Source organism: Plectrocnemia conspersa, unplaced genomic scaffold, assembly GCF_051122295.1.
Source record: "Plectrocnemia conspersa isolate PC_06_02 unplaced genomic scaffold, ASM5112229v1 ptg000003l, whole genome shotgun sequence".
Lineage (NCBI taxonomy): Eukaryota > Metazoa > Arthropoda > Insecta > Trichoptera > Polycentropodidae > Plectrocnemia > Plectrocnemia conspersa.
The window spans coordinates 418,747-441,969 of record NW_028277167.1 but is presented as its reverse complement, the minus strand read 5'-3'; the positions used below and the strand labels follow the sequence as shown (position 1 = coordinate 441,969).

Genomic DNA, 23,223 nt, shown 5'->3' with positions numbered 1-23,223 from the left:
AGTCTGCATTTTAATAGTATAGTATGTTTAAAAAATATGATAGCTATCCTTACCGATATTACTATAGACTTATAAAGAAAAGGACTGATAAAGTATATTTAAACCGAATTTTGGACAATAGGAGGGCGCAAAAACAATTATCACTTCTCAGAACGCGACGGCGCCGACACGTTTGTATTGCTTTTGACGTGAATTTTTGACTTCTAAGAAGGAATAATTGTTTTTTGCGCTCTCCTATTGGGCAAAATTTGGTTTAGTGATTTAATTCTCACTTATTGTTACTCGTTATTTTGTTATAATATTATTAATATGAACCAAGCATTTCCACTGCGACGCGACGGCACGATTTTATTGCTTTTAACCTGAATGTTTATTATTATTATTATTCAACAATATATTGCGAAATATTATTTTTATATAACATAAACTACGATGCCTTAAAAAAATATGTAATTATTTTTTTGTTAACTATTGTATATAAATAGTTGAAATATTGCCTTGAAATGAATCAAATTTCTCAGTAATTCGTAAATATGCTTAAGATTAATTCTAACAGCTGTTTGGCTCTATCAAATGATAACTTTTGAAATATTTAGATTAAGTGTAAGACAAGGCTTCGCAAGTGACGTTTATTTACGACTACCCAATTGTCTGCAACATTGAACACAAACGTAATTATTATATAATTTTAAATTAAATATAGACTTGGAAATCTTTAGATACTCAATCAAAAAACAGTATTTAGTACATTTACAAAATGTGGACAGATATTAAAAAATATAACAAATATAATATAACATAAGTGAAAATATATTTTCACTGTAATTTCATTAAAATATAATTTAAATTACCTTCATTTTTTAATTCTACAGAACTATATATTTTAAAATTAATTTAAATTGCTAATAAAAAAAATCGGGAGTTTCGCAAAAAATATTTAATTAATTAAATTATATTTTCGTTAGTTTAAATATATATCTACCAATGAAATTATATTTATACTAGAAAAATTATAAGCACTGAAATATACACGTCGTGTGCTCAAACATTGATATACATTGAATTATCGAGCATCTACACTAAGCTCCAAATTTTACCAAGCGATAATAAAAGCAAATTGAACGCATTTTTCAGTGTTCGCAATTCGGGTACAATGCGGCCCTTTCATCGAGGGCGACCCATTCAACTGGGCGCGCGTGTATGATTTGAAAGCGTAATACAGATCCACTATTTGACTTTTTGATCGCTCGTTTATTGTTGTCGCGTTTTATTTCGGTTGTTATTTTATCGCGAAACTCTGCGACAATGGAACGAGAGCACAATGGACCAAGTTTAGCCTACGGCCAGGGGTGCGCAAACTTGGGCGTTTGAACGCCCCGAAAACTTATTGTGTGCCTATAACCCAAGCGGGCACAAAGCTCAAACGTTCGGATGGGAGATAAATATTTTTAACGACAGGTGGAGCAAAAATAAATTATTTATATATTAGTTTCGAATTTATTTTTAACCCTATATGCTTATATTAAAATTTTAGAGTCGGCTCTTTCCGGTGCGAATAAGGGATGCATAAATTATTGCGGCAATTGTTCCTTTTAGAGCCTTCTGGAATAACACGCTTTGCATAAATATTTGCACCTCATCCACTTTCTTAATTCGTCACGTACTTTTAAGGTTTAATTCTTGCCTTCGAATGCTCAAACTGGCGAAACACTTTCTGATTAAAGTAATAAAATATTCTTAATTTGATCGAGCGAACGCTTGAAATGAATTTTATTTTTATCAAAAATTTCGTGTTCATGTCACGTCGAGATTAGTGTTCTCAATATAATATTCGAATTATAATATTAGCCCGATTTGTATATTTGAGTAACATATGTAGTCATTTTTCTCTCAATTAAGATATACGGATTTTAAAAAAAAATATAAATTAAATATTTTTCGTACTACCGGTATTTTATTTTGTAATACCGGTAGAACCGATGGTCAATTTTTGTTTCAATACCGATATTACCGGTATTTCAATCCCTAATGGTGACCCAGATTAGGCTGCTATTGCAGTTTATAAGCAATAGTTGCATAGTTATCGAATGTCATCGGCGCACGAGGCGACGCCAGTCGTCATACTCCAGTCGAGGTCGCCTAAGGAATTAGTCAGGCTCTTGTCGCTATTCTGGCGTGTGTCTACATAAATAGGACTCATACTAAAGCATCCTAATCTGAATAGAAAATGTAATTATTACTAGCAATAAAAAGTTGAAATATAATATATATTATTTTGTATACCAGTACCTATTACTAAATACTAGTAAATTTTACATCTCAAAAAGCTAATTATTATCAAAGAGATTCAATCGTATAGTGCAGCTGGTTGATATATAATTTAAACCAGCAGCGTAGGTGTAACTTTCAAGGGATTTCTGTCATCATATAATGTTAATAAATTTTATGTTGAAAATTGCTATAATTATTTGGTCGCCGCAAGTTCACAGCTAAGTTTAATGGAATAGAAGACTCAGATGCGCCCAATCCGGTCCAATTGACACAAACACAACTGGGAATAATTACTAAGTGCGCACATGGAAGCTGTGGTTCCGCTCCGGTCTTATGACAACCGCTCCAGCGTTTCTCCATCTTTAATCGAATTGTCCGCAGCACATGCACTTAGCAACGCCAACTGGCGCAATGGACCAGGGTTAAATCGGGCCTCACAATTACCTTCACAGAACTGGAATATGACTAGGGACGTCATTTACCCCCCCCCCCTTTTTTTTTAATTGTATATTATTTGGGCAAAAAGAATGCATATTATTTAATGAAATATTATGAATCTTAATGAAATCAAAATATTAAAAAAAATTAACACTGACTAACCAACTTTTGCCCCCCCCCCCTGAAATATGATGTCTGTGATTCTAAACCGAAAATTCTCGGGCTATCCCTTAAAATAAATCTAAATAAACGTTCCCATTGCGACAGCGACGGCACGATTTTATTGCTTTTGCCGTGATTTTTTTACTTCTGAGAAGGGATAATTGTTTTTTGCAAAATTCGGTTTAGATGTGCTTCCTTTATACGATTTTCTCTTATTGTAAATTGTAATATTATTAAAAAAAGTCTTCATTTTTTTGCTTTTGACGTGAATTCTAAACAAGGATGCCCCATTGAATTGGGCCTGAAAAATGCATGCCATTTAATGAAAAATACTATGAATCTGAAATGGATATATTTATAATAACGATCATTGACCGGCAAATTTTTGCCTCCCCCCTCGAGAAAGTTTAAATGACGTCCCTGAATATGACGCGACTGATTTGTAGTTAGGGTCGATTCTGGGCGGCGTTGGGGCAAATTAAACACCCTTTAAGATTACCGAACTAAGACTCGTGTCTAGCGGACGGCTTTAGTTGTCTAACCCGTTTAAGCCCGCTCTGTTAATTGGACAATGGCGTATCAAAGGGGTGCGTTTTACGTTTTAAATTAGCAACGTCGCTTTAAATGACGAAGGTCTCGCCGAAAAGCCGGACGTGTTGACCGGCGCTGTTTTTTGAAAGCTACTTTTTTAATTTGGAAGCCGCGTTGTCGTTGAATGAAGGCGGGTGCGGTCGATATCGTGACGAAAGAAAAAGGTTATCGGTTTCACTTTGGTTTTAATCAATCCTTATAGCAATTTTTTTATGTATATCGAATAAAGAGATCACTCAGGGTCATCCTATCGCCATCATTATTTAAATAAGAGATTATCAGTGGTCTATTTGATAGAGATCGGATCAGCTGATTCATGAGGTCGGTCGACGAGAAGATAATTTTCTTGTCGGCCGACCGAGTTGTATATCTTGGGATACGTCTTGATCTCATAGATGTGTAGCTCACAAATCGGGAGAAGTGGGTCTTTAAATGTTGATCGGCTAACTTTTTCACCCATTACCCGAAACAATATTTATTTACACCGATTTTACCACATTGATTTGAAAGGTAGAAAATCATATATAAATTCAAAATATATATTAAATCTATAAATAGACGCTAAAGCGTTGCATACTCAAATATATCAACTAAAATGCAAGATGTGCAACCTTTGTAAGCTTATTTGCAAAAAATATTTTTTTAATCATGTTCGATTTTGAGACCTCACACTCGGTTCAGAATATTTACACGTGAGACCCACCTCACTTCTATATGATAAAGTATTCTGTATATTCAGCCTCATCATCTGTACATAATTTACGAAATAGTCGCGTTTTTAATGCATGTCCTTTGACAACATTGACAACCTAGTATGTAACTAGAAAATGTCTTTATAATGGTAATTGTCACCTTAACAAAGGGATGACAAAGTGGACCAATTTAAAACGGCTATTGAATACACCTAAGAGGATTTATATTGTTTTCTTGACTCCTCGTCGTTAGCGCGTTTCCTACCGTATTTTCAATTGGCTAAATTTGCCCTTGCCGCGTGCCTGTGCAAATTTTCTGCATCCAATTGCGCGCGCCCTGCAGACCGGGTCGCCCTGGGCAACTTTGTTAGTCGACAGTAGACTTCCGCCATAAATGCAAAGCGTCTTTATAAACCAAGTTTGCGAGTGCAAAAAATAATTCCGCGCACTGCTGCTGCTGCTGCTGCAGCTCCGACGTCAAACTTGGGCGAAACTTTATGGAGGTCTTTAGTATTGAAAGTCGACGGCGAACATCTGCAATGAACGCAATTGTATCATTTGCCCGGTGGAATTATTATACTAGCAGACGATGCACATAGTTTAGTGTGCATCTGGCTTTTATTCTATAATCCATCGGTGGAGCTTACATATGGGGTTTACGAGAAAAAATTACTTACATGTATTTTTTTTTAATTTTAAATTGCAATGATAACCTATATTTCTCCTAAAAAAATTAAATAATCTGATCCCATCCATCAAAAAAAATTTTAATAAATAAATAATGACCTAAAATCAGAGGGCAAAAGGTTAAAAAAAAACAGTTTCTTAAATAATTTAATATTAATTATATTATTAATATATAAATTAACCTTTAAAGTGAATTCTGGTAAAAAATAATTTATTTAATTAAATCTATTCATTTAAAATGGCCTGGACTTGAGGCAACACTTTGGACTACAAAGGGTTAAATTATTTGTGTTTTTGTTTTATATTAAATTATTCATATTTCTGATAATTATTTGATAAATTATGAAACATTTTTTAGTTTTAAAAGTATGCATTAATTTGTATTTGAGTATATTTTAAAACTTTTAAAAAGAAGATGAATGCAAAAGTGTCAAAATTTTTTCTTACGAAAATAATTGATTCGATTATTTATTGGACTAAATTTTAGTCCAATAATTATGACTATATATCTACCTACAATACTTGTTTCATATATGCCTATTTATAAATTATATATAGCTTGTTAGCAAGAGATAGTTTACTATAATTTCCATAGTTTTTATAGATTTATTTTTGGTCTTTCGGTATTTTCAGTATTTTTCCTCAAATACTGATTATTCTAATACACAATATATTGCTTGTATTTTTTATCTATTCGTTATTAAAATATTTTTTGACTAATCATAAAGTATTCGTTTTTATTTGTAGTGAAATATTTTGAATTTTGAATTTATTTAATTTTTAATTACACCAAAAACCTAAAAACACATTTGTATACTATTTATCAAATCTTTGCGTATCTTATCAACGCAGGTAGTATATTTTTTTGTTGTAGACGATTTATATTGATAATTCTAATATACCTAATCGCCGACAAATGAAATAACCATCAAAAAAACATTTTGTAATTGCCGAAATTTCAGAAATTACTCATATTTCTTGGTTAATTTGCATCTGTTGACTTTCTTAATAGCAACTATGTATTGCTTTTTTACTTTGAAATCAATGCAAATAACGTTTAGTCTTACTGAAGTAATTTATGGTAATATTTTTATGGGCAAATATGATTCAAAAAAATTTTAAAATAAAATAAATAGTCTTTTATAACATAATTATTTGTTTGAACTTATATTTATTTCTCTCTACTTTATTTTTCAATTCTTTATAATTTATGATTATTTTTTAATATTTTAACGTATGTTTTAATAATTGAAAATAAGAAATATTTTTAAACTATAATGCTGACTCGAATGCTTATTTATATACATTGTAACGCAACTTTCCGTTGCTTTCTGTACTTCAAACGTATAGTATATACATCAAGGAATGTTTACAAAGTTCTTAAAAAATTGTTCTGCTATTTAATCAGCAAACGTTTTATTTTGAAAACATGTATCAATGTGCTTGCTTTAATAAGCGATGCCGACTATTTAGTTTGCTAATTATACTACTGCAAGTTTGCGATAATTTTAGAGCCAGGAAAGACACAGTTAAGTCATAATTAACAGTATTGGAACGACTAATTTAAAAACGATAGTATGAGCTTTATAGATGATTAAGAATTATTAATAATATTATATATTCAGTAACGCGTTTTTAATTTTATATTGGAAGTGGAAAAAGCGTTAAATGAATTGATAAACAGTACTTTTTGAAGAGCGTCTAAAAAGCTAATTTCTCGTTGAGAAAATTGCAAAAGCCCTTAATGAAAATTACGTTAAAAATATAGTATTCATTTTGAATAAATAAGTTAATTTCTAAACACATTGAATTAGTGTTGATTATATCATAACACTTTTCAAATCTATGTAAGCATAATAATTAATTACTTAAAAAAATATTCTCAACGACATGAGATATTTCATTGCATGTTTTTGTTTTAAAAAAGTTCCTTTATAGAGCGTCAGTTTCCGTTTACTGTAGAGCATGGATAAAGTCCCTCAATTTTTTTGCACTAGCGCTTTGCTCAAATGCACTCTTTCAAAAAAAGTGGAACTTGCGAGAGGCATCGAATAATTTGTTAATGAAATAAGTCTACAATCCGCCAGACTAGCGAGCGCTCGGCTCTTGGAAAAGCCACACTGCGCTTTTAAAAACTTAAAATAAAAAGGGGAATGAAAGGTAGCGCTAAAAAAATAATTATAAAAGTGCGATTAAAGAAACGAGCGTCTTTTTACATAAAAAAACTTTTATATACAAAGGGTGTGTGTCCATTAATCCGGGGACTTTATTACGAAACTGGGGTGTGTAGCAGATTCGTCATTGCGAATACGCATATAAATCACCGCATTATGTGTTTTGTCTTTTGTGATGTATGAGCGCTTTTTGTTTCAAAGTATGGAGCGCCAAGTGTGTGTTGTACTGCGCGTAACGAGGTTTTAATTTTGACGAATTTGACGGCATAAAAAGGGAGCATTGTCAAAATGTAAATATGCCACACGTATTACCGTACATGTGTATTCACATTCGAAAAGGATTTTCGAATCCATCAATTTGGTGTCAATGATGAATCGGTAGATTTTTATTATTAATGTACATTTCAACTTTAACTCTGAAAGATGCATTTTGGGTATAGTTAGTATTTTTTCTATGGTTGAGAATAATTGCACTTTATTTGCAGTGAGAATGCAGATAATACTAGAGGATTTTATTGGACGAGTTAGACATATACAGTGGTATATATTTTACAATAAATGTGAATCACCAAAAAAAAATATTTTCAGTGGCATTTCAGTGAAATCGTGTGCCTTCTCTTATTTCCACTTGTAGATACATATTCTTACTGCAGACGCCAGTCATTTGGGGGGGGAGCAGGTGGAAAATTGCCCCCCTTCCTTGAATTATGGCTAGAAAAATATCATTTAATATTTTTTAAAAAGCTGAAATAACGTCCCTGATTCTGAACAAAAAATTCTTGGATTGTCCCTTAAATAAAATATAAAAAAATAGTCTCGAAAATATCTAAATTTTTTTAATATATCATTTCAGTGAAATCATATCTGAATACATTTTTACCGGTAGCTTTATATTTTTATCAATGAAAATATAATTTATCTGGCAGATGTTAGATAAATTATATCATTTAAACTTTTCTATATGTAGTAAAAAATACATTTGCATACTTATCATTATTTATTTACATGCGTTGTCTACTATATGTCTACCAATGAAAATGTATTCAGCTATCATTTCACTGATACAGTTTGTAAAATTGTATTTATACTGGTGAAAATATAAATTCATTGTATAGTTTCGAAACGTTTATTTACAGTTTAAATCAATGCATGTCACTTTACTCGATTTTTTTATTTTATTTTTTATGACAAAATTTATCCGTGAGAACTCTACTCTAATCTGTGACAGTCGATCAGACTTAAACAAATATAATATTCACAAATTTTGATCTCGCAGACACGATAGAAATATAAAAAAGGTATTCGAACCCAAGACTCAGATATTAGTCACCGATTTAAACAGCTGGTCAATTGACTGAGGGTGAATTAAATTTTGTTCAATACAGTCAATATAACGCATCTAATGTATTTTGCAAATATAGTCAACGTTTGCCCCTTTTTAGGTATGTATGCACTTGCTTCAAAAACGGAATATGTAATATACCTGTAGCTTATCTCTACTAGATGAAATTTCAAGACTGATAATTTAAAAAATATTACGCAGCAATTGGGTTCAATTTTTTTCAAATTGCATTACGTCGAGCGGCGGAATGCATTTGTGAATTATTATTTGTATAATGTAATGCACTTATATATACCGATAGTATATATTCTAAACCAAACCAAATCCGATAGGCTTCCATGACGAGTTTTAAATTAGCTCAACTATTACATAAATCATGTCGAAGTAGCGAAATGCCTATAGGCAATTTCCGCCTCGCGTGCGACATACACACACGCGCGTATAGGTTGTGTGCGAGGTCGTTAAGAAAGTGGTGGATGTTCCAAAATCGTGTCTACTTTTCTCTACTGTCTGTCTATATAGTTATCGGCGTATATCTAGATAGAGAGACCGTAAACCCCAACCCGCAGAGTAAACAAGCGGCCATTACCAATTGGCAGCGGTTCTGTCTCCCGACATTAATGTAATGAAAACAAGACGACAACTCCGCTACTCACCGCGAGCACTTCCCGAGCCGATCGGGTGCGGGGGGGAAGATAGAGGGAGGCAGAAAGGATTTCTCACGGACGCCGCTGACCGCACGCGACAAACGCTAATGGTGTTTGCACAATTCTCCTTTTTGTCGGCCGAAGCAATAAATTTCGTTAAATCTAGAGCGATAAAAATAGTAATAATAATAATGGACTTTCTCTCTCACTCTATTCTCTCTACGCGGTTGTGTTTCGCGGCGCGAAATAGAGGTCGTAAAAAATAAAAATCCGACAGTGTATCATTTTTATTACGTCGCCGATGAGTTATGGCCACGTCTTACAAAATTTCAATTATAAACACGCTTAATATTTATCTAATTTTATCGAATACTATTTCATAATTTAAAAAGTGACAGTTTTACATTAAAAAAGTTAGGAATGAAAAAATTATATAAATAAAATTTTAGCTAATTTTTAAATTACATATTCTGAGCATACGCATCTATTCAAGTTCCAATAAAAAAAATAGATGCGCAATGAATCTTTCGATGGGTTGTCTGTGTTAATTAAATGTGAGCTACACTGGTGGCGAGTTCAGGGTTGAACCAGTGGCGTAGTTTATGCCGCCCGCAGCGAACACTTACTTTATTGCTCCTCAAACATTTTATTAAAGTAAAAAAAAAGAATAGAGAACACATCACGTTGTGTTAAATGTTAAATGACATTTACCAATACTGAATGGTAAAATTTAATTTATTTTACAAAAAATATATTTTACTTAAAAAATAATTTAATAAAATGTTCCTGTGTTTATGGTATTTATAAACCGAAGTGGACCAAGAGTTGCTCCTTACGGTACTTTATCTGTATATATTACATATTTTGGTAGCTTTAAATCCGTGATGCTGATCAACAAAAAAGTGGTTACAGAGATTGAAAAATATGTTATTGCTGGTGATAAAAGCTTATATTTATATTCGTAGTTATATAGCATAAGAGTTGCTGTGTGTATATGTGTTAGTATCTAGGGTAAACTCGTTAAAATTGTTGAAAATTTTGAGTTAGTAAAGTGCTAGTATCCTTTGAGTCGAAAAGCCGCTCCGAAACAACGGCGTCTGTTTAAAGATGAGAAAATATGACACGAGGCGACATGTCCCGGAATCCCCCAGCTGCAATGTTTAATAATAAAGCGGCGCTCACGTGCGTCCCTTTTTTCGCTTTTATACGCCTTTCCCCTGTCGTCTCGATTTCGCTCTGATTAAATTACGCGCTGATTAAGTTAGGTGCGTGTGCGGATTCGCATCCGCCGCGAATGCCAAATTAGGAGCCTCGATGTAAATCTCGCTTTAATCTGCGCGAGACGCGAATAAATCATGGGCGGGTAACGCGATTTGAAGCCGAATTGTGTCAATTTCTCCCCATCCCACAGAGCGAACAAATCGTCCATAACTAACGCTATTGTGTCGGAGCGACAAATATTGAGCGATTGTCTAGCCGTGCGACGGATCGTTATGAAAATGGTACTATGAAGTGGATATTTCGAGTACGCGTTGCGGTGAATGCATAATGTAATTATTTTTAATAAAATACACACTGTATAACTTAATTCTGATGTCGAGATCAAAACGTTAGCGCTCGACAAATCTCACTGACTCGTACCATCAAGCTCCTCAATGAGCTTGACAAACAAATATTATTTTATTTTACATGGGATTATGATTATTTTTTTTATAGAGTAATATATACAGCATTTTTATATTTATTCTACAATAAAAAAAAATTAAATTTTTTCAATTTATAAACAATATTTAAAAAGTAACATTTATTTAATTTAGTTTCTGAGTCATTTTATCTATTTTTCTTACACAAAAGTCTTAAATTTTTTTTAATTAATAATATATTGAAAATACTGTTTTTAATAATAACAGCAAAATTTTCAATGTAAAAAATATTTATTGTTCAATTATTTTTGATTTTGAAAACAAGACCAATGATTTTTTAACTCTGACGCGTGTATAACAAAATTATGGTAATATTTAGGTAGGTTTCTTAAATCATGACGTGACTTATTAATTTTAATCGTATCTCGATTAAGTTCATCAGCTAGATCTGTCCGGCCAACTTGATTCGCGGACACAATAACTGCTGTATATTTAATCATAAAGCTGTTTTTAAAAATATACTGTAAATATATCAGTTAATTTTTATAACAATATTACGACTCATAATAAGTGAGAATCGAACTAAGCACACCTAAACCGAATTTTGAACAGAAGGATGGCGCAAAAAAAATTATCCTTTCTCAGAAGTCAAAAATCCATGTCTAAAGCATTAAAATCGTGCCGTCGCAGTGGAAACGCTCGGTTGCTTAGCGTTCTTATTAAGACTTTCTATAACAATGATATGACTTACAATAAGTAAGGATCGACTAAACCGAATTTTGTCCAATAGGAGAGCGCAAAAAACAATTATCCCTTCTCAGAAGTCAAAAATCCACGTCAAAAGCAATAAAATTGCGTCGGCGCCGTCGCAGTGGGAACGCTCGTTACCGAGCGTTCCCACTGCGATGGCACCGACGCGATTTTATTGCATTTGACGTGAATTTTTGACTTCTGAGAAGTGATAATTGTTTTTGCGCCCTCCTATTGACTAAAATTCGGTTTAAATACACTTTAACCAATACTCTTATATCAGATCATCTGCTTTAAATACACTTTATCAATACTCCCATATCAGCTCATTCTCAGTCTATAGATATTTTTAAATAAATTACTTAATAATGATTACAAAAATACACAAAATTAAAATAAAAAAGGTGATAACAATATTGCCCTGTGTACATACACATACCGGTACATCCCTCGTGGCGGATGACCAATCACAGGGCAGAAATTAAAAAAAAAATTTATGCTTTGATTGTTTAAAATAAATTGAATAAGTCATGCTCAACAAAATTATCTCAAAACATGTTCCGGCATTGTGAATAGTTATTAATATAGAAAACATTTGGGGACTCAATACTACATTTATTTTTAACATAGGCGATTATTATCGTAAAGAAGCAAATAACTTATGCTTATTTTTAAATGAATATTATTATTATTATCTAAAATAATTGAGCGTCCATTGTGTGGTGCGACACAATCCATCGAGTCTCGTGACAGAGGTCACAATCGTTCGAGTGTCTCTTTTGATTCGCCTTTGTCCCTTTGTACGCACAAAAGCCACGCGCATAATTATAAATTGGAGTATCTTAATTTATCAGGATCGGAAGCGCCTGCTTCTGACAGCTTTTGTCCGATATATCTTCCTCGTCCCGCGGTCAAACGGACCAACTTTTAAGATGTCCCATTTGTCCGAGTAATCTGTCCCTTCGTTATTGTTCCGCGTCGTGTGTGCTTTTTTCGCGACAGGGGTCGCAGAGTGCGGGCCCGTGAGCGAGCACACGACAATGCAATTAGGCGCTTCCTTAATTAATCTTGTTTGCATGGCGGAGTGGCGAACGCTGCTCTTCTGAAAAAATACCATTACTATGTGCATATCTTTTGTCGTTAATTTAAATAGACAGACAAGAAATGCGAGATGCATTTGCTATCGCCTTACGGCTGTTTTCAAACGAAATCCTATTCAAGATTGAAACAAGATTAAATAGTGCATAAAAAACCTTTTATACTACTGCTGATATACAAATAACAGCCTTTGATATGCAACGTTATATTTAAATTTACTACTGCGTTTCGTTCTAAATTAAATATCATCAGTAAATTTAAGTTTACTGCAAGCTTTGCAGTGAACGATCGTTATCTATCTAAAACAACATACGTATTTATCTCGTGCTGACAGATTTACTCCATGACCTCGTCTACACACGATTTTATAAACATTGACCTGAACATATATATACACAAGTCGCATTTCGCTTCGTTTATAAGTCTGTAATATGATTTATCTCCTCTCGGCGTGAAGACACTGTATATTATGATGTGGCAAAAAGTGTTATTTGTCAAGTTTTGTTATTATGGGTCCCGACGGTCGTTGATGGTGTGATCCTTGATTGCGTTCCTGTGGCGCCTCGTCCTTGATTAACTTGTCTGCGCCGCAATTAAATCCCGCAAACAATCTGGGTTTAGACGACAAAACCCACGCGCCTTTGATGTGAGGTCTTGCTACTGAGGTCGATGCTTCTATCTATAATATCTCTAGAGCTCACCTGAAACCAGCCCGGACCGCCGAGCGTCTAGAGTGGTTTATACAAGTATTAGAGGGATCTTATTATTTAGTGCCTTATACCAGAACCGACGTTTGCCTCATAAACTATCCCTAATGCTATAAAATCATCTCTGGATTCAGTAGCATGAGGAGCTAGAGTCTGATCTACTTCTTTCAACGTCGAAGTGCAAAGATTCATAAATAATTCAAAAACAATTTTAAAGATTCCTGACTTTTATCTCAACTATATTTATTTTTGTTTTAAAAACAAGGTTTGTCGTTATTTTTTTATGAAACAATTGAAATCGTCACGTTCAGATTATATGCATATGTTAGTTATACGTGAAGTTTTACTTGGTTTCCAGACGTCAAGCCGGACCAGGGGCTGCGAAGAGAGAAGCGGCGGCTTTTGTGGTCATCATCTTCGATGGTCTGAAGTTAGGTCAGCCTTCTCTTGGTTGAATTTTTAAGCTGGAGAGCTCTTGAAATTTCTCGTAAATTATATTTTATGGTCTGAAGTACCTCTCTTTGCTCGAAGTTTGTAGAATCCAAGTTGAGGAGCTCTTAACGTTCTGACTCCTTGAACTCTGAAGTATATGTTTAAGTGTGAATGTTATTTATGAAAATGTATCTGATGTAGTACTAGAAGAAATTATCGTTAGTCGCATGCGTTCCGTATGTATACCAATTAACTTATAGAAAAAAAAAATTCCGCCCCTTTCAGTAGGATGACCAATCACAAAAGGATGGCCGTTAAGCAGAATGCGAACAGCCGTTTAGATGACAATCCAGAATGCACGTATTTGCGACCAAAGCTTTCAAAATTTTACATATAGCGAGTGTTTTGACTTATTCTGCAAAAAAATTTTCTCACGGTGGTGTCCCACGTTAACAAAGAAACCCCTTTTTATCTCAAAGTTTGTGATTTAATTGCATAACAATTCCTCTATAAATTTTGTTGAGAGTGTTTTTCCTCTGCCTATTAAATTCCTCCAATGAATGGTCCAATTTTTAAATAGAAGGGTGGTTCAATTAATGAATAAAATCTTCGCTCACTTCAACAAATTAAATTTGTTTTTAGCATGTAAAAATATATTTCTGGTGTTGAACTTTGCGTGTTCAAATCAAGTCGAAAAGCTTAAGAACACTAAGGTTTGTAACCCTAAGGGGTGTGATTTTGCAGCCAGTAAGATGCAGGTGGAAATTAGTGAGAATTTTAATAGTTAAATTTACATTTTGCGACAATTTGCGAGATCGTTATTCTCCGTGTGGTGGTGGAGAAGCTGGCGGAGGGATGAAGTCAGTGGAAGATCCTTAGGCCGGTTTCACACGTGCCTGATGGATTCACCCGGCACCGGGCCGGCGCCGTTTACAAAGCTTTCACACGTGGCCGGTCTCTGGCCGGTTTCTTCCCAACCCGACCTATACCTCGTCAACTGGTGCCAGTAATTTAGGATTAACGGCTTCACATAAGTCCTTCCACACATTTCGCGTTATTTTTTTATTTTTGTATGTGTTCTACTAAGATAATTAAAAGAGATTACATTAATATAATTAAAATTTCGAAATATATTTCTTCCGCTATTGCCTAAACACGAGGAATATATTTAATAATTTTATTACAAGATACCACAATCACTGTCAACGGCCCGGTTCATGTTTGAGTTTTACCCCCACCACACTCAGCTCGGTACCCGGCGCCGGACAGTTTAGTGAGCGCGGCCGGCGACAACCCGGCAGTCAGCGTCGGGCCGGCGCCGGGTAGATTTGTCCGGCACGTCTGAAATGATAGGTACTAGCCCATACAACACCATCCCCACTACACGGCGCCGGACAAATCCACCCGGCACGTGTGAAACCGGCCTTAGAGTTCTGATTGGTGTGGCAGCGTCATTATAGCGGAGGTTGATCCCTCTCTGCTGCGGTGCTCGTATGGTGGAGTCTCTGACTGAGCTTTCTAATAATTACAATCATGCAGTGATCATCCAGCTAATCGTTTTACTTGCTTTTTAGAACAACTTAATGTGTATATTTGTTTGATGGACATCTCTGAGGTCTAATTGTGCAACGGGAATTTTGTGATCTTACAGTGCTTTTTGTCTTCTGGTGATATACTGTTTCCCGTGACCGTTTCGTAAAAAACAAATATTTATTCAATGAACCGCAGAATTCTTGCGTGTTATTTATGAGAAACCCTTTTTTTTCTAGTCGTAACGAGGGCCTTTGTAAGATCTCACTATTGTCTAGTTTATCCTTATTACAGAGTTTAACGCGAGTTTCAATAATATGGTTCATCACATATATTTTATAATAATATTAATAAAATAGTCATGTACCATAAAGATATTTATATGCTTTTTTTGTAATGATAAATTAATATTATTTATTAATTTGAACTTTTCTTGCATAAATATGATCTTAAAGTAATATTTATTAGATCTATAATGTATCTATGTTTGTGTGTCTTTTTATTACAATCATATTTATTTATTAATAAATACATTTGATAAATAAAAACTATTCTTTAGAGATTTTAGAAGAATAAAAAAAAATTTGTGATTAAAAATAACTGTAAAATTGATTATAAATCGATTTACGTGTTAGATTTTTAAAATATAAACATGCTTTACCAAAAATAGTTTTTAATATAGCCGTTACATTTTCACTAACGTTTCAGTTAAATCGTATTCGAATACATTAATATATTTTAAATAATATGTTGTTTAAACCTAAACGAATCAAATAAACCCAATTTGACTACTGTAGTTTTAATACAACTGACCATACTGTAGTTTTAATACAACTGACCTTAGTGAAATTATAGCAATTTCCTTAAAATAAACAACTTAAGAAGACTACACTCTTTAAATTAGTAAATTATCATTATTGCAACTCATTTAGTGTTAGTGATTGTGTAGAGTGAAATTAAAAACTGTGGTTTAAATGAAAAAATATAGTAAATAACATTGTTAGTTATTTAGGCATAAAAAAAAATATTAAAATAAAACATACGTTAGCCTGTGACCTGTTTGTGATATTTTATTTTAACTTAATATTTTAGTTTATTTATTAACAAAGTAATAGTTTTAAAATATTATTTTTTTAAAACTAATATTTTATCAAACATTAACTTCGTAATTTTCTGCACGCGATTTATTTCTATATACAGGCTGGCACAAAATATTTTTATAAACCACCATATTTTATGAACCTTTCACGCCTAATAAATATATTAAGTTATAAAATTAATATACTTTTTTAAATATAACCCTTCGTTTAAAATTGTATCTCTACACAAATAATATTTCGAATGTAATAGAAGATTATTTAAAATAGATGCTTTTGTTTCACGATTGCCATAGCAACATTTAAAATTCTTTAGATGTAAAATCTTTTGTTTGTTTTTTTAAATGACTGTGTAATTTGTATTCGTTTAATAAAACGTTTTTGCTTATGGCTACAACGGTGTAAATTTTTAAAGTGTGAAATTAAATAAAGATATAATTTTGATCGTTTTAAGTATATTGCTAAGACAATGATATCATGGAGGAATGACAATTACCTTTCATCACAAAAAAATGTCCTTCGTGGCACAGTTGCTACGCGTGTTTGGTGCTAAAAAATAATGTGAGACTTCTATGACCTTAGAATGAAGAAACTGAAAACGAAAATCACCAAATACATTGAGGTACGTCTGTTTTTCTGCAGTATTTATAAAAATAATGGCATCACATTTCAAATGCTAATCTGAAAATGTAGTAATCGATAAACAAACTTGCATTTTATCTGTTATTATACCCTGCAGTATCTAATATAGTAACAATAAGTCCGATGATTTATCTTCCGGTGCGATGCAATATAATTTCATAAACTTCGCGTCCACTATTATTCTTCGTTTCGCATCCCTCCTTCGATGATTTAGTAACACCCTTTTTTTTCTCGCACGCCCATTATTTCACACGAAGAGCGCGCAACGATGAGTTGGCAAAGTGCGGTATAATGTTCCGAAATTAATGGATGAGGATGAAGTTTTGAGCTGGGCGAGAGTAATCTTCGCGCACTGGGGCTTTGTGCGAATTCTTCTTTTTACAAGAAATTGTCGCCGGCGCGGATTGATGGCCGTATTTAATTCCCTACTTCAATTTGCCAACGATGATTAATTTCGCATCTGGCGACATGTTAGAACGCTTAACGTCTTGACCTTAATTTAATATTAATTTTTATTAATAATATTTAAAACGTTCATTTTTATGCTAAACTTAATACTACATTAATGAAAACTATTTGGTTTAGTCAAGGTTGGTTTTTGGAAGATCACGCGTTGCGTGTTGAGTTTGTTTTTCACTTTTGTATAAATTTTGCCAATCTATGAGAACACGCATATTTAACTACTGCTACTTATTATTAACAAAAAGTTTTTTCTAACAAATGTTACAACAACTCTGATTGATTATTAATGTATTTTATTCAATTTCACTGCTTTTATTTCAGTATTTTAATGCCTTGAGTTTTTAAATAAAATTTCAATTAATATTGCATTTAAAGTTAAAATTAAAACTATATGATTAATATAGCAGGTAATATTATGTGTATTTTACTACCTTTTTTTTGTAAATAAAATTTTAAAAAGCTGCTTAAAAAATATAATCTTTAATGCTATAATTTTATAGTACATCAAACTTCTAGAACAAAAATATTTAATATACATGAATAATTTAATTAAATACGATAGTATAATTAGAGACTCTGAACCAAATATTCCAATACCATTTTTAACTATTTGGTATTCGAATAAAGTATTTGATCATATTTGTAACGATTTTTTTAAGTTTTAGATGAATATAGATGAATAGTTTAACAGCGCAGGTAGTTGCAGTATATCTCGTGTTGCGAATTTTGCATTCCTATATTATTTTTTTACACAATTTTATATACAGAAATATACAAAATTCTTGCGACTTTTGCTTGGAATATAAAGTGATATTAAAAAAACTTATGAAATAAACAAGTCATTATTTTTTTTAGAAATTATAGCTAACGTAAAAATAAAATATAGATAATACATATAATAATATCAATAACTAATATTTTATTAGTGATGATTTTATATGTGTAAGGCGTATATGTATTTATTTCGTTTCATCTGAATTGAATTGAATATAAAATGGTAAAAAAATACAATATTAGCTTTATATATTATTTTAACGTTTTCCAAATAATAGTAAAGAATAAAATATTCGAATATATTCATAAAGTTATAAAGAATCTACAAATACAGTTTGAATAATGCATATAAGCATATTTCTATGTTAACAATAAAAAGCATCAAAATGATTTTAATTCTAAAAATATAAATAAATAATCCAATTTTAATTATTGTTAATGCCGAAAATACTCATTTAGTGTCTGTTTATGTGTGCTTTATTTTCCATAAATTGGTTGCTCAGTATGCTCATAAATAATAATTTTAATCTTATTTATATCGGGTTAAAAGAGAAAAAACAACAATAAAAGTGATACAGTTGCATCGAAAAAATTAGTGATTTATGGAATTTCGGCAATTACAAAGAATTATTTTCATTTTATTTTGCATTTTTGTCGTCTGTTATAAATAACAAGACGATATTGCTAATTTTTGGTGTAAAAATCGTTACAAAAAATCCAACCTCACTTTTTTTATATAAATAGCTTTTTCTATGTTGTTTTAATATATTTATATTAAATACTTTATTATAAATTTTTACCACAAAGATTCTATAAAATCATGATGTAATTTTGCATCACTTTCTTGACAATTTTGTTTTCTATACGAATACTATAATATGTATTATTTAATAAAAATGTTTAATATGTTCTAGGAAATGTGACTTTAATCGAAGCGTAGAACGAAATTTGTAATAAAATGATAGAAAACGTTTCTTTAATATAAATCAAACAAGAAAAATATTGCACTCCAAAAATCAATTTAAAAAACACTGCATGTCAAGTGGGAGAAGTTCCAGATGCAGGTTTTATCACCACTGTTTGATTTGAAATATTTAATGTTTTTTATTAACCGCGTAAATTAAGGTACAAATGTATAAATATGTTTTTAATTTAATATCACCCTAACATCTATGATTAATAAATTATAGACATTCCCACAGAATATAATTTGAAATCTTAATTTAAATCTTAAACGCTGTAAAACGTGTAGTTTTATACAAAGGCGTTAAAAGCGCTAATCTTGAGCGATTATTAAGCGCGAAACAGCCGCTGTGACTCTGAAGTTAAGTTACTTGTTTATTGATATTGTTTTAACTGCGTCCAAGTTGAAATTTTGATCAAAATTTAATTTAAAGTTAATACAAATTGCCTTTAGACGCGCCATTTACGTTGGAAATTAAAAACTTTATAAATTAACTTTCGCTGGTGTGTCCCCGGTTGATTTTGCATTTTTAACCAGAGAGCAAAACGTTTACTTATAATTAAACCCGACGACAAAAAACAAGATAACTACACGAGCTCCGTTATCTCCATCGAAAAATTCGCGCATACAAAAACAGCAACAACCGCGTGTAAATAAACGAAACGAGCAAGCGAACAGAAAAAACGAAAAGACAAAAGCAATTTCGAGCACCCCCTGTCCGCCGTCGCCCTGTTGTGTCGCCCGCCGCTCGACTTGCAGACAAATATTTGACTTGAATTAAGTTTCGGCAATTCAAACAGACTAGCGGTTAATTTATTCATCGACTTAGTTATAGACAATTACGTGACGCTGTTTGACTTTTAGAAAAATAATATTTAATCATAGTTTTGCAGCAGTTTTAATCTAACGTGATACAAATTACAGGTGAATGACTATAACAATGCCAGTTCCTAAGAAATTTGTAAGGATAGCAGGCGCGCACGGTAAGATACGTTTTTTTCGCTCGCTCGCGTGTTAAGTGACGAGAGTGAGTGAGAGATAAGGGCGTTCGTTATATGCGTTCCGCACGCACTTATTTCTCACTCACTCCCGTCACTTAACATGCGAGCGAACGAAAGGGAATGTATCTTACCGTACGCGCATGTTGAATAGTATTGATCAATAAGTGTAGAGATAAAAATGCGTGTTCATTGCATCTGTTGTGTGTTTATAGAGCTTGAAGCATCTTTCCATCGTGGTTTAATTTTTTTTTATTTTTTTCCAGCTGGTCGCGAAGTAGACGGTGACTCCAGAGGATACAGGAGCGCCGAAGAACAGGCTAGAGAGCTGACCAGGGCCATCAGGCGAGAAGTGAACAAGCTGAGCGACAAATGGAACGCGTTGATCGACAGAAGCGACCTGTGGAAGAGGAAATTAGACGAGAGCCTATCGGTGAGTGACCCCATTTGGATTTTTAAAGTACCACCGCGAAGACTTTCTTATGAAACTCCCACGACGATCGTTAAACAGGGATCTTCACGGTGACCGCCGGATCCGGGCCGTTAAGAGTTTTATTATATCAAGGAGCGCGTTATATATCAAAAGTTGAACGAGATTGAAGTGAAGCGGTGGATCGTAAATTATATTTATAGTCAATTTTTTTAGAATTACAGATTTTATGCTGCGTTGAAGGTTTCACAGTATAGTAGTTATCCTTAAAATTATTAAAAGTAATACTCGGTCAAATTAATAAGCGATTTAAAGTTCTCTAATTTTTGCTTATGAATCATAATCTTTGAAACAGTAAAGTTGTCAACTACTTTGCTGATAAATTCCAAAGTATTATAATCCTATTAATACACGTAGTAGTTATATACATATATTGGAGAATCAAATCAGGAACAGCAATGCTGGGTGTTAGTTAAAAAATATTAGACATTGACATATAGACATTGCTTATGATAATTTTGTCCTGTTTGTTATTATTTAATTCGTGTGCAACAAGCAGTTTATATTTATTAGTTACATGTTTTTCGTGGGTTCGTCTGTAGACTTCCCCAGAGCGAATTAAAATATGGATTACGAACGTCAGTCTGGACCGAGAGATGCGAAGAGAGAAGCGGTGGCTTCTTGCTATTTTCGATGGTCTGGATTTGGGTCACCTTCCCCTTAGTCGAAGTTCGTCCGAACTTAACGACATCAAATTGAAAAGCTTTAAAAGTTCTGACGCCTTGAAATCCGATGTGAATGTCAGAAAAAGTCTTCGAGGAAATGTCTGAAGTGTTAGTTTCATAGGAGATTTAGTTTACCGCCCTTTTCAGTGGAATGGCCAATTACAAAAGGTTGGCTACTGTGTAGTTTTTTTTAATCATATTGCCGTTGTCTATTTGCATAGTATATAATATATATTTGTATATGGATTATACTTTTACTGATTCCATTTATACATGTAAATTATATATATGTACTATAGATATTGAAATATAAACAAACATTATTATTAATTTATAAATTTATTAAAAAAAATTATATAAGATATCTTTTCCATCGCATGATATTTTCCTTCGTATTTTGAATAAATATATAGAATCTTATCGTATGATTTATATAGTATTTATACTAAAACATTGATTCTTGTTTTATTTAACCGACTGGTAAACGTTATAAGAAATCGAAACAAAATGTTTGCGTATCGTTATTCCTAGAGTCGGCCATAAAACTTATATTGTCTTGTTTTCTAATTCTCTAAATTACAGCGGCTGTAAACAATTTAATTCTTAACAAAAAAAAATATAAGTTATAAAAATGTATATACTATGCATTTTCTCGAAAAAGAAGCACTGTATGTACATATATAAGCATTTATCGTGTAGATGCGCTTCTCCTCAGATATCTGCCAAGTATATATGAATAATTTCTTAAAATTTCAGAAAGCTTGGAACGCTCTGATGCTCTCAGTTAGATTCGGTTCAAATCATAAGATTATTTTTTTACTCGAGAAGAAACACCAATAATATATTGATTAGACGCTGTATGTATATTTTATTCATTTATAATTAATAAAATATATGTTTGGTACATCATTATTGGGTTTACCCCGTTGATATAAAAATATATCAATTTTAGTAATTCAGATGCTTTCAATTTATAAATATAGCATTTATATTCGACTTATATATTCGTTGCGCTATTGAAAAAAATAATTAAAAATCCCATTGAAATGGATTGTCTGAAGTTTATTAGTTTTTTTTAACGTACCTCAATGGTCCCACTGAAGCGAGGCTCGCAATGACGTACCTCGTCGTGGTTTTATCTGCTCGACCGCCGCTGCAAGTGATGTGAATGCTTTGACAAAAATAACATCTTTCGATACCCCGCGGGTTTATTTGCAATACGTCAATTGCACGCGAGGCGACAACCCTATCGCGGACTTATCCAAACATCGAAATTGCGACGGATGAAGTTAGGGGCAGGGGTGGCGCAAACAAAACTCAATATCTACAGAATGGCCGACATAAAACATTTTATTTACACGCGCCATTCGCGCAAACAAATGCACTGACAAAATTGACTCTGTGTCTTTCGGTTTCGGATTTATAACTTTGCTGCAAAATAAAACGTATACAACCCCTGAATTTGATACTATTGACACAGTCGTGGAATGACGCGTTTTCGTCATTCAAATGCGTCATCCTACAATCGACAATTCCAATGTAGCTAATAAAATATGTATTATACAGATTAGCATATTTGAATACACAATTTTCTTATTCGAGTTACTCGAAAAGAGTAGCATCTAGAATTAGGTCAGCATTATAATATTCTAATAGAGGCAGTACTCTCCGTCATTTCGCTCCTGATCGCTGATCAAGTCGTTCGCTCGCAAAAAAAGTCTCACATTATTGTATAAAAAAATATACTTATATACAAATTTAGTATCTGATGGTGATCGATAGTGTGTATAATAATTTTTGATACTTATCGAATTTGCGGTGCCACCTTTGGAACGAACGTATATATTCACAAATTTCTATACGGCTTAATGTACGCAGTTCGTAAATGCTTTGAGAGAATAAACTGTTATCGGTCTCGGTCTCTAGGCGTCTTTCATCAGCCCGGTCCCTCGTCAACCCTGCACGCC

General features: G+C 32.8%; 1 protein-coding gene across 9 annotated transcripts in view; it reads left to right on the top strand.

Moving 5' to 3' along the window:
* Positions 1-23,223, top strand: part of Dys (Dystrophin) — a 623,806-nt gene that overhangs the window by 531,129 nt on the left and 69,454 nt on the right. For all 9 annotated transcript variants that reach the window (XM_088183010.1, XM_088183009.1, XM_088183008.1 and 6 more), the window contains one exon: positions 20,368-20,534. In XM_088183010.1, the coding sequence (XP_088039136.1) occupies positions 20,368-20,534 (167 nt within the window). The remainder of the gene's footprint in view (positions 1-20,367; positions 20,535-23,223) is intronic.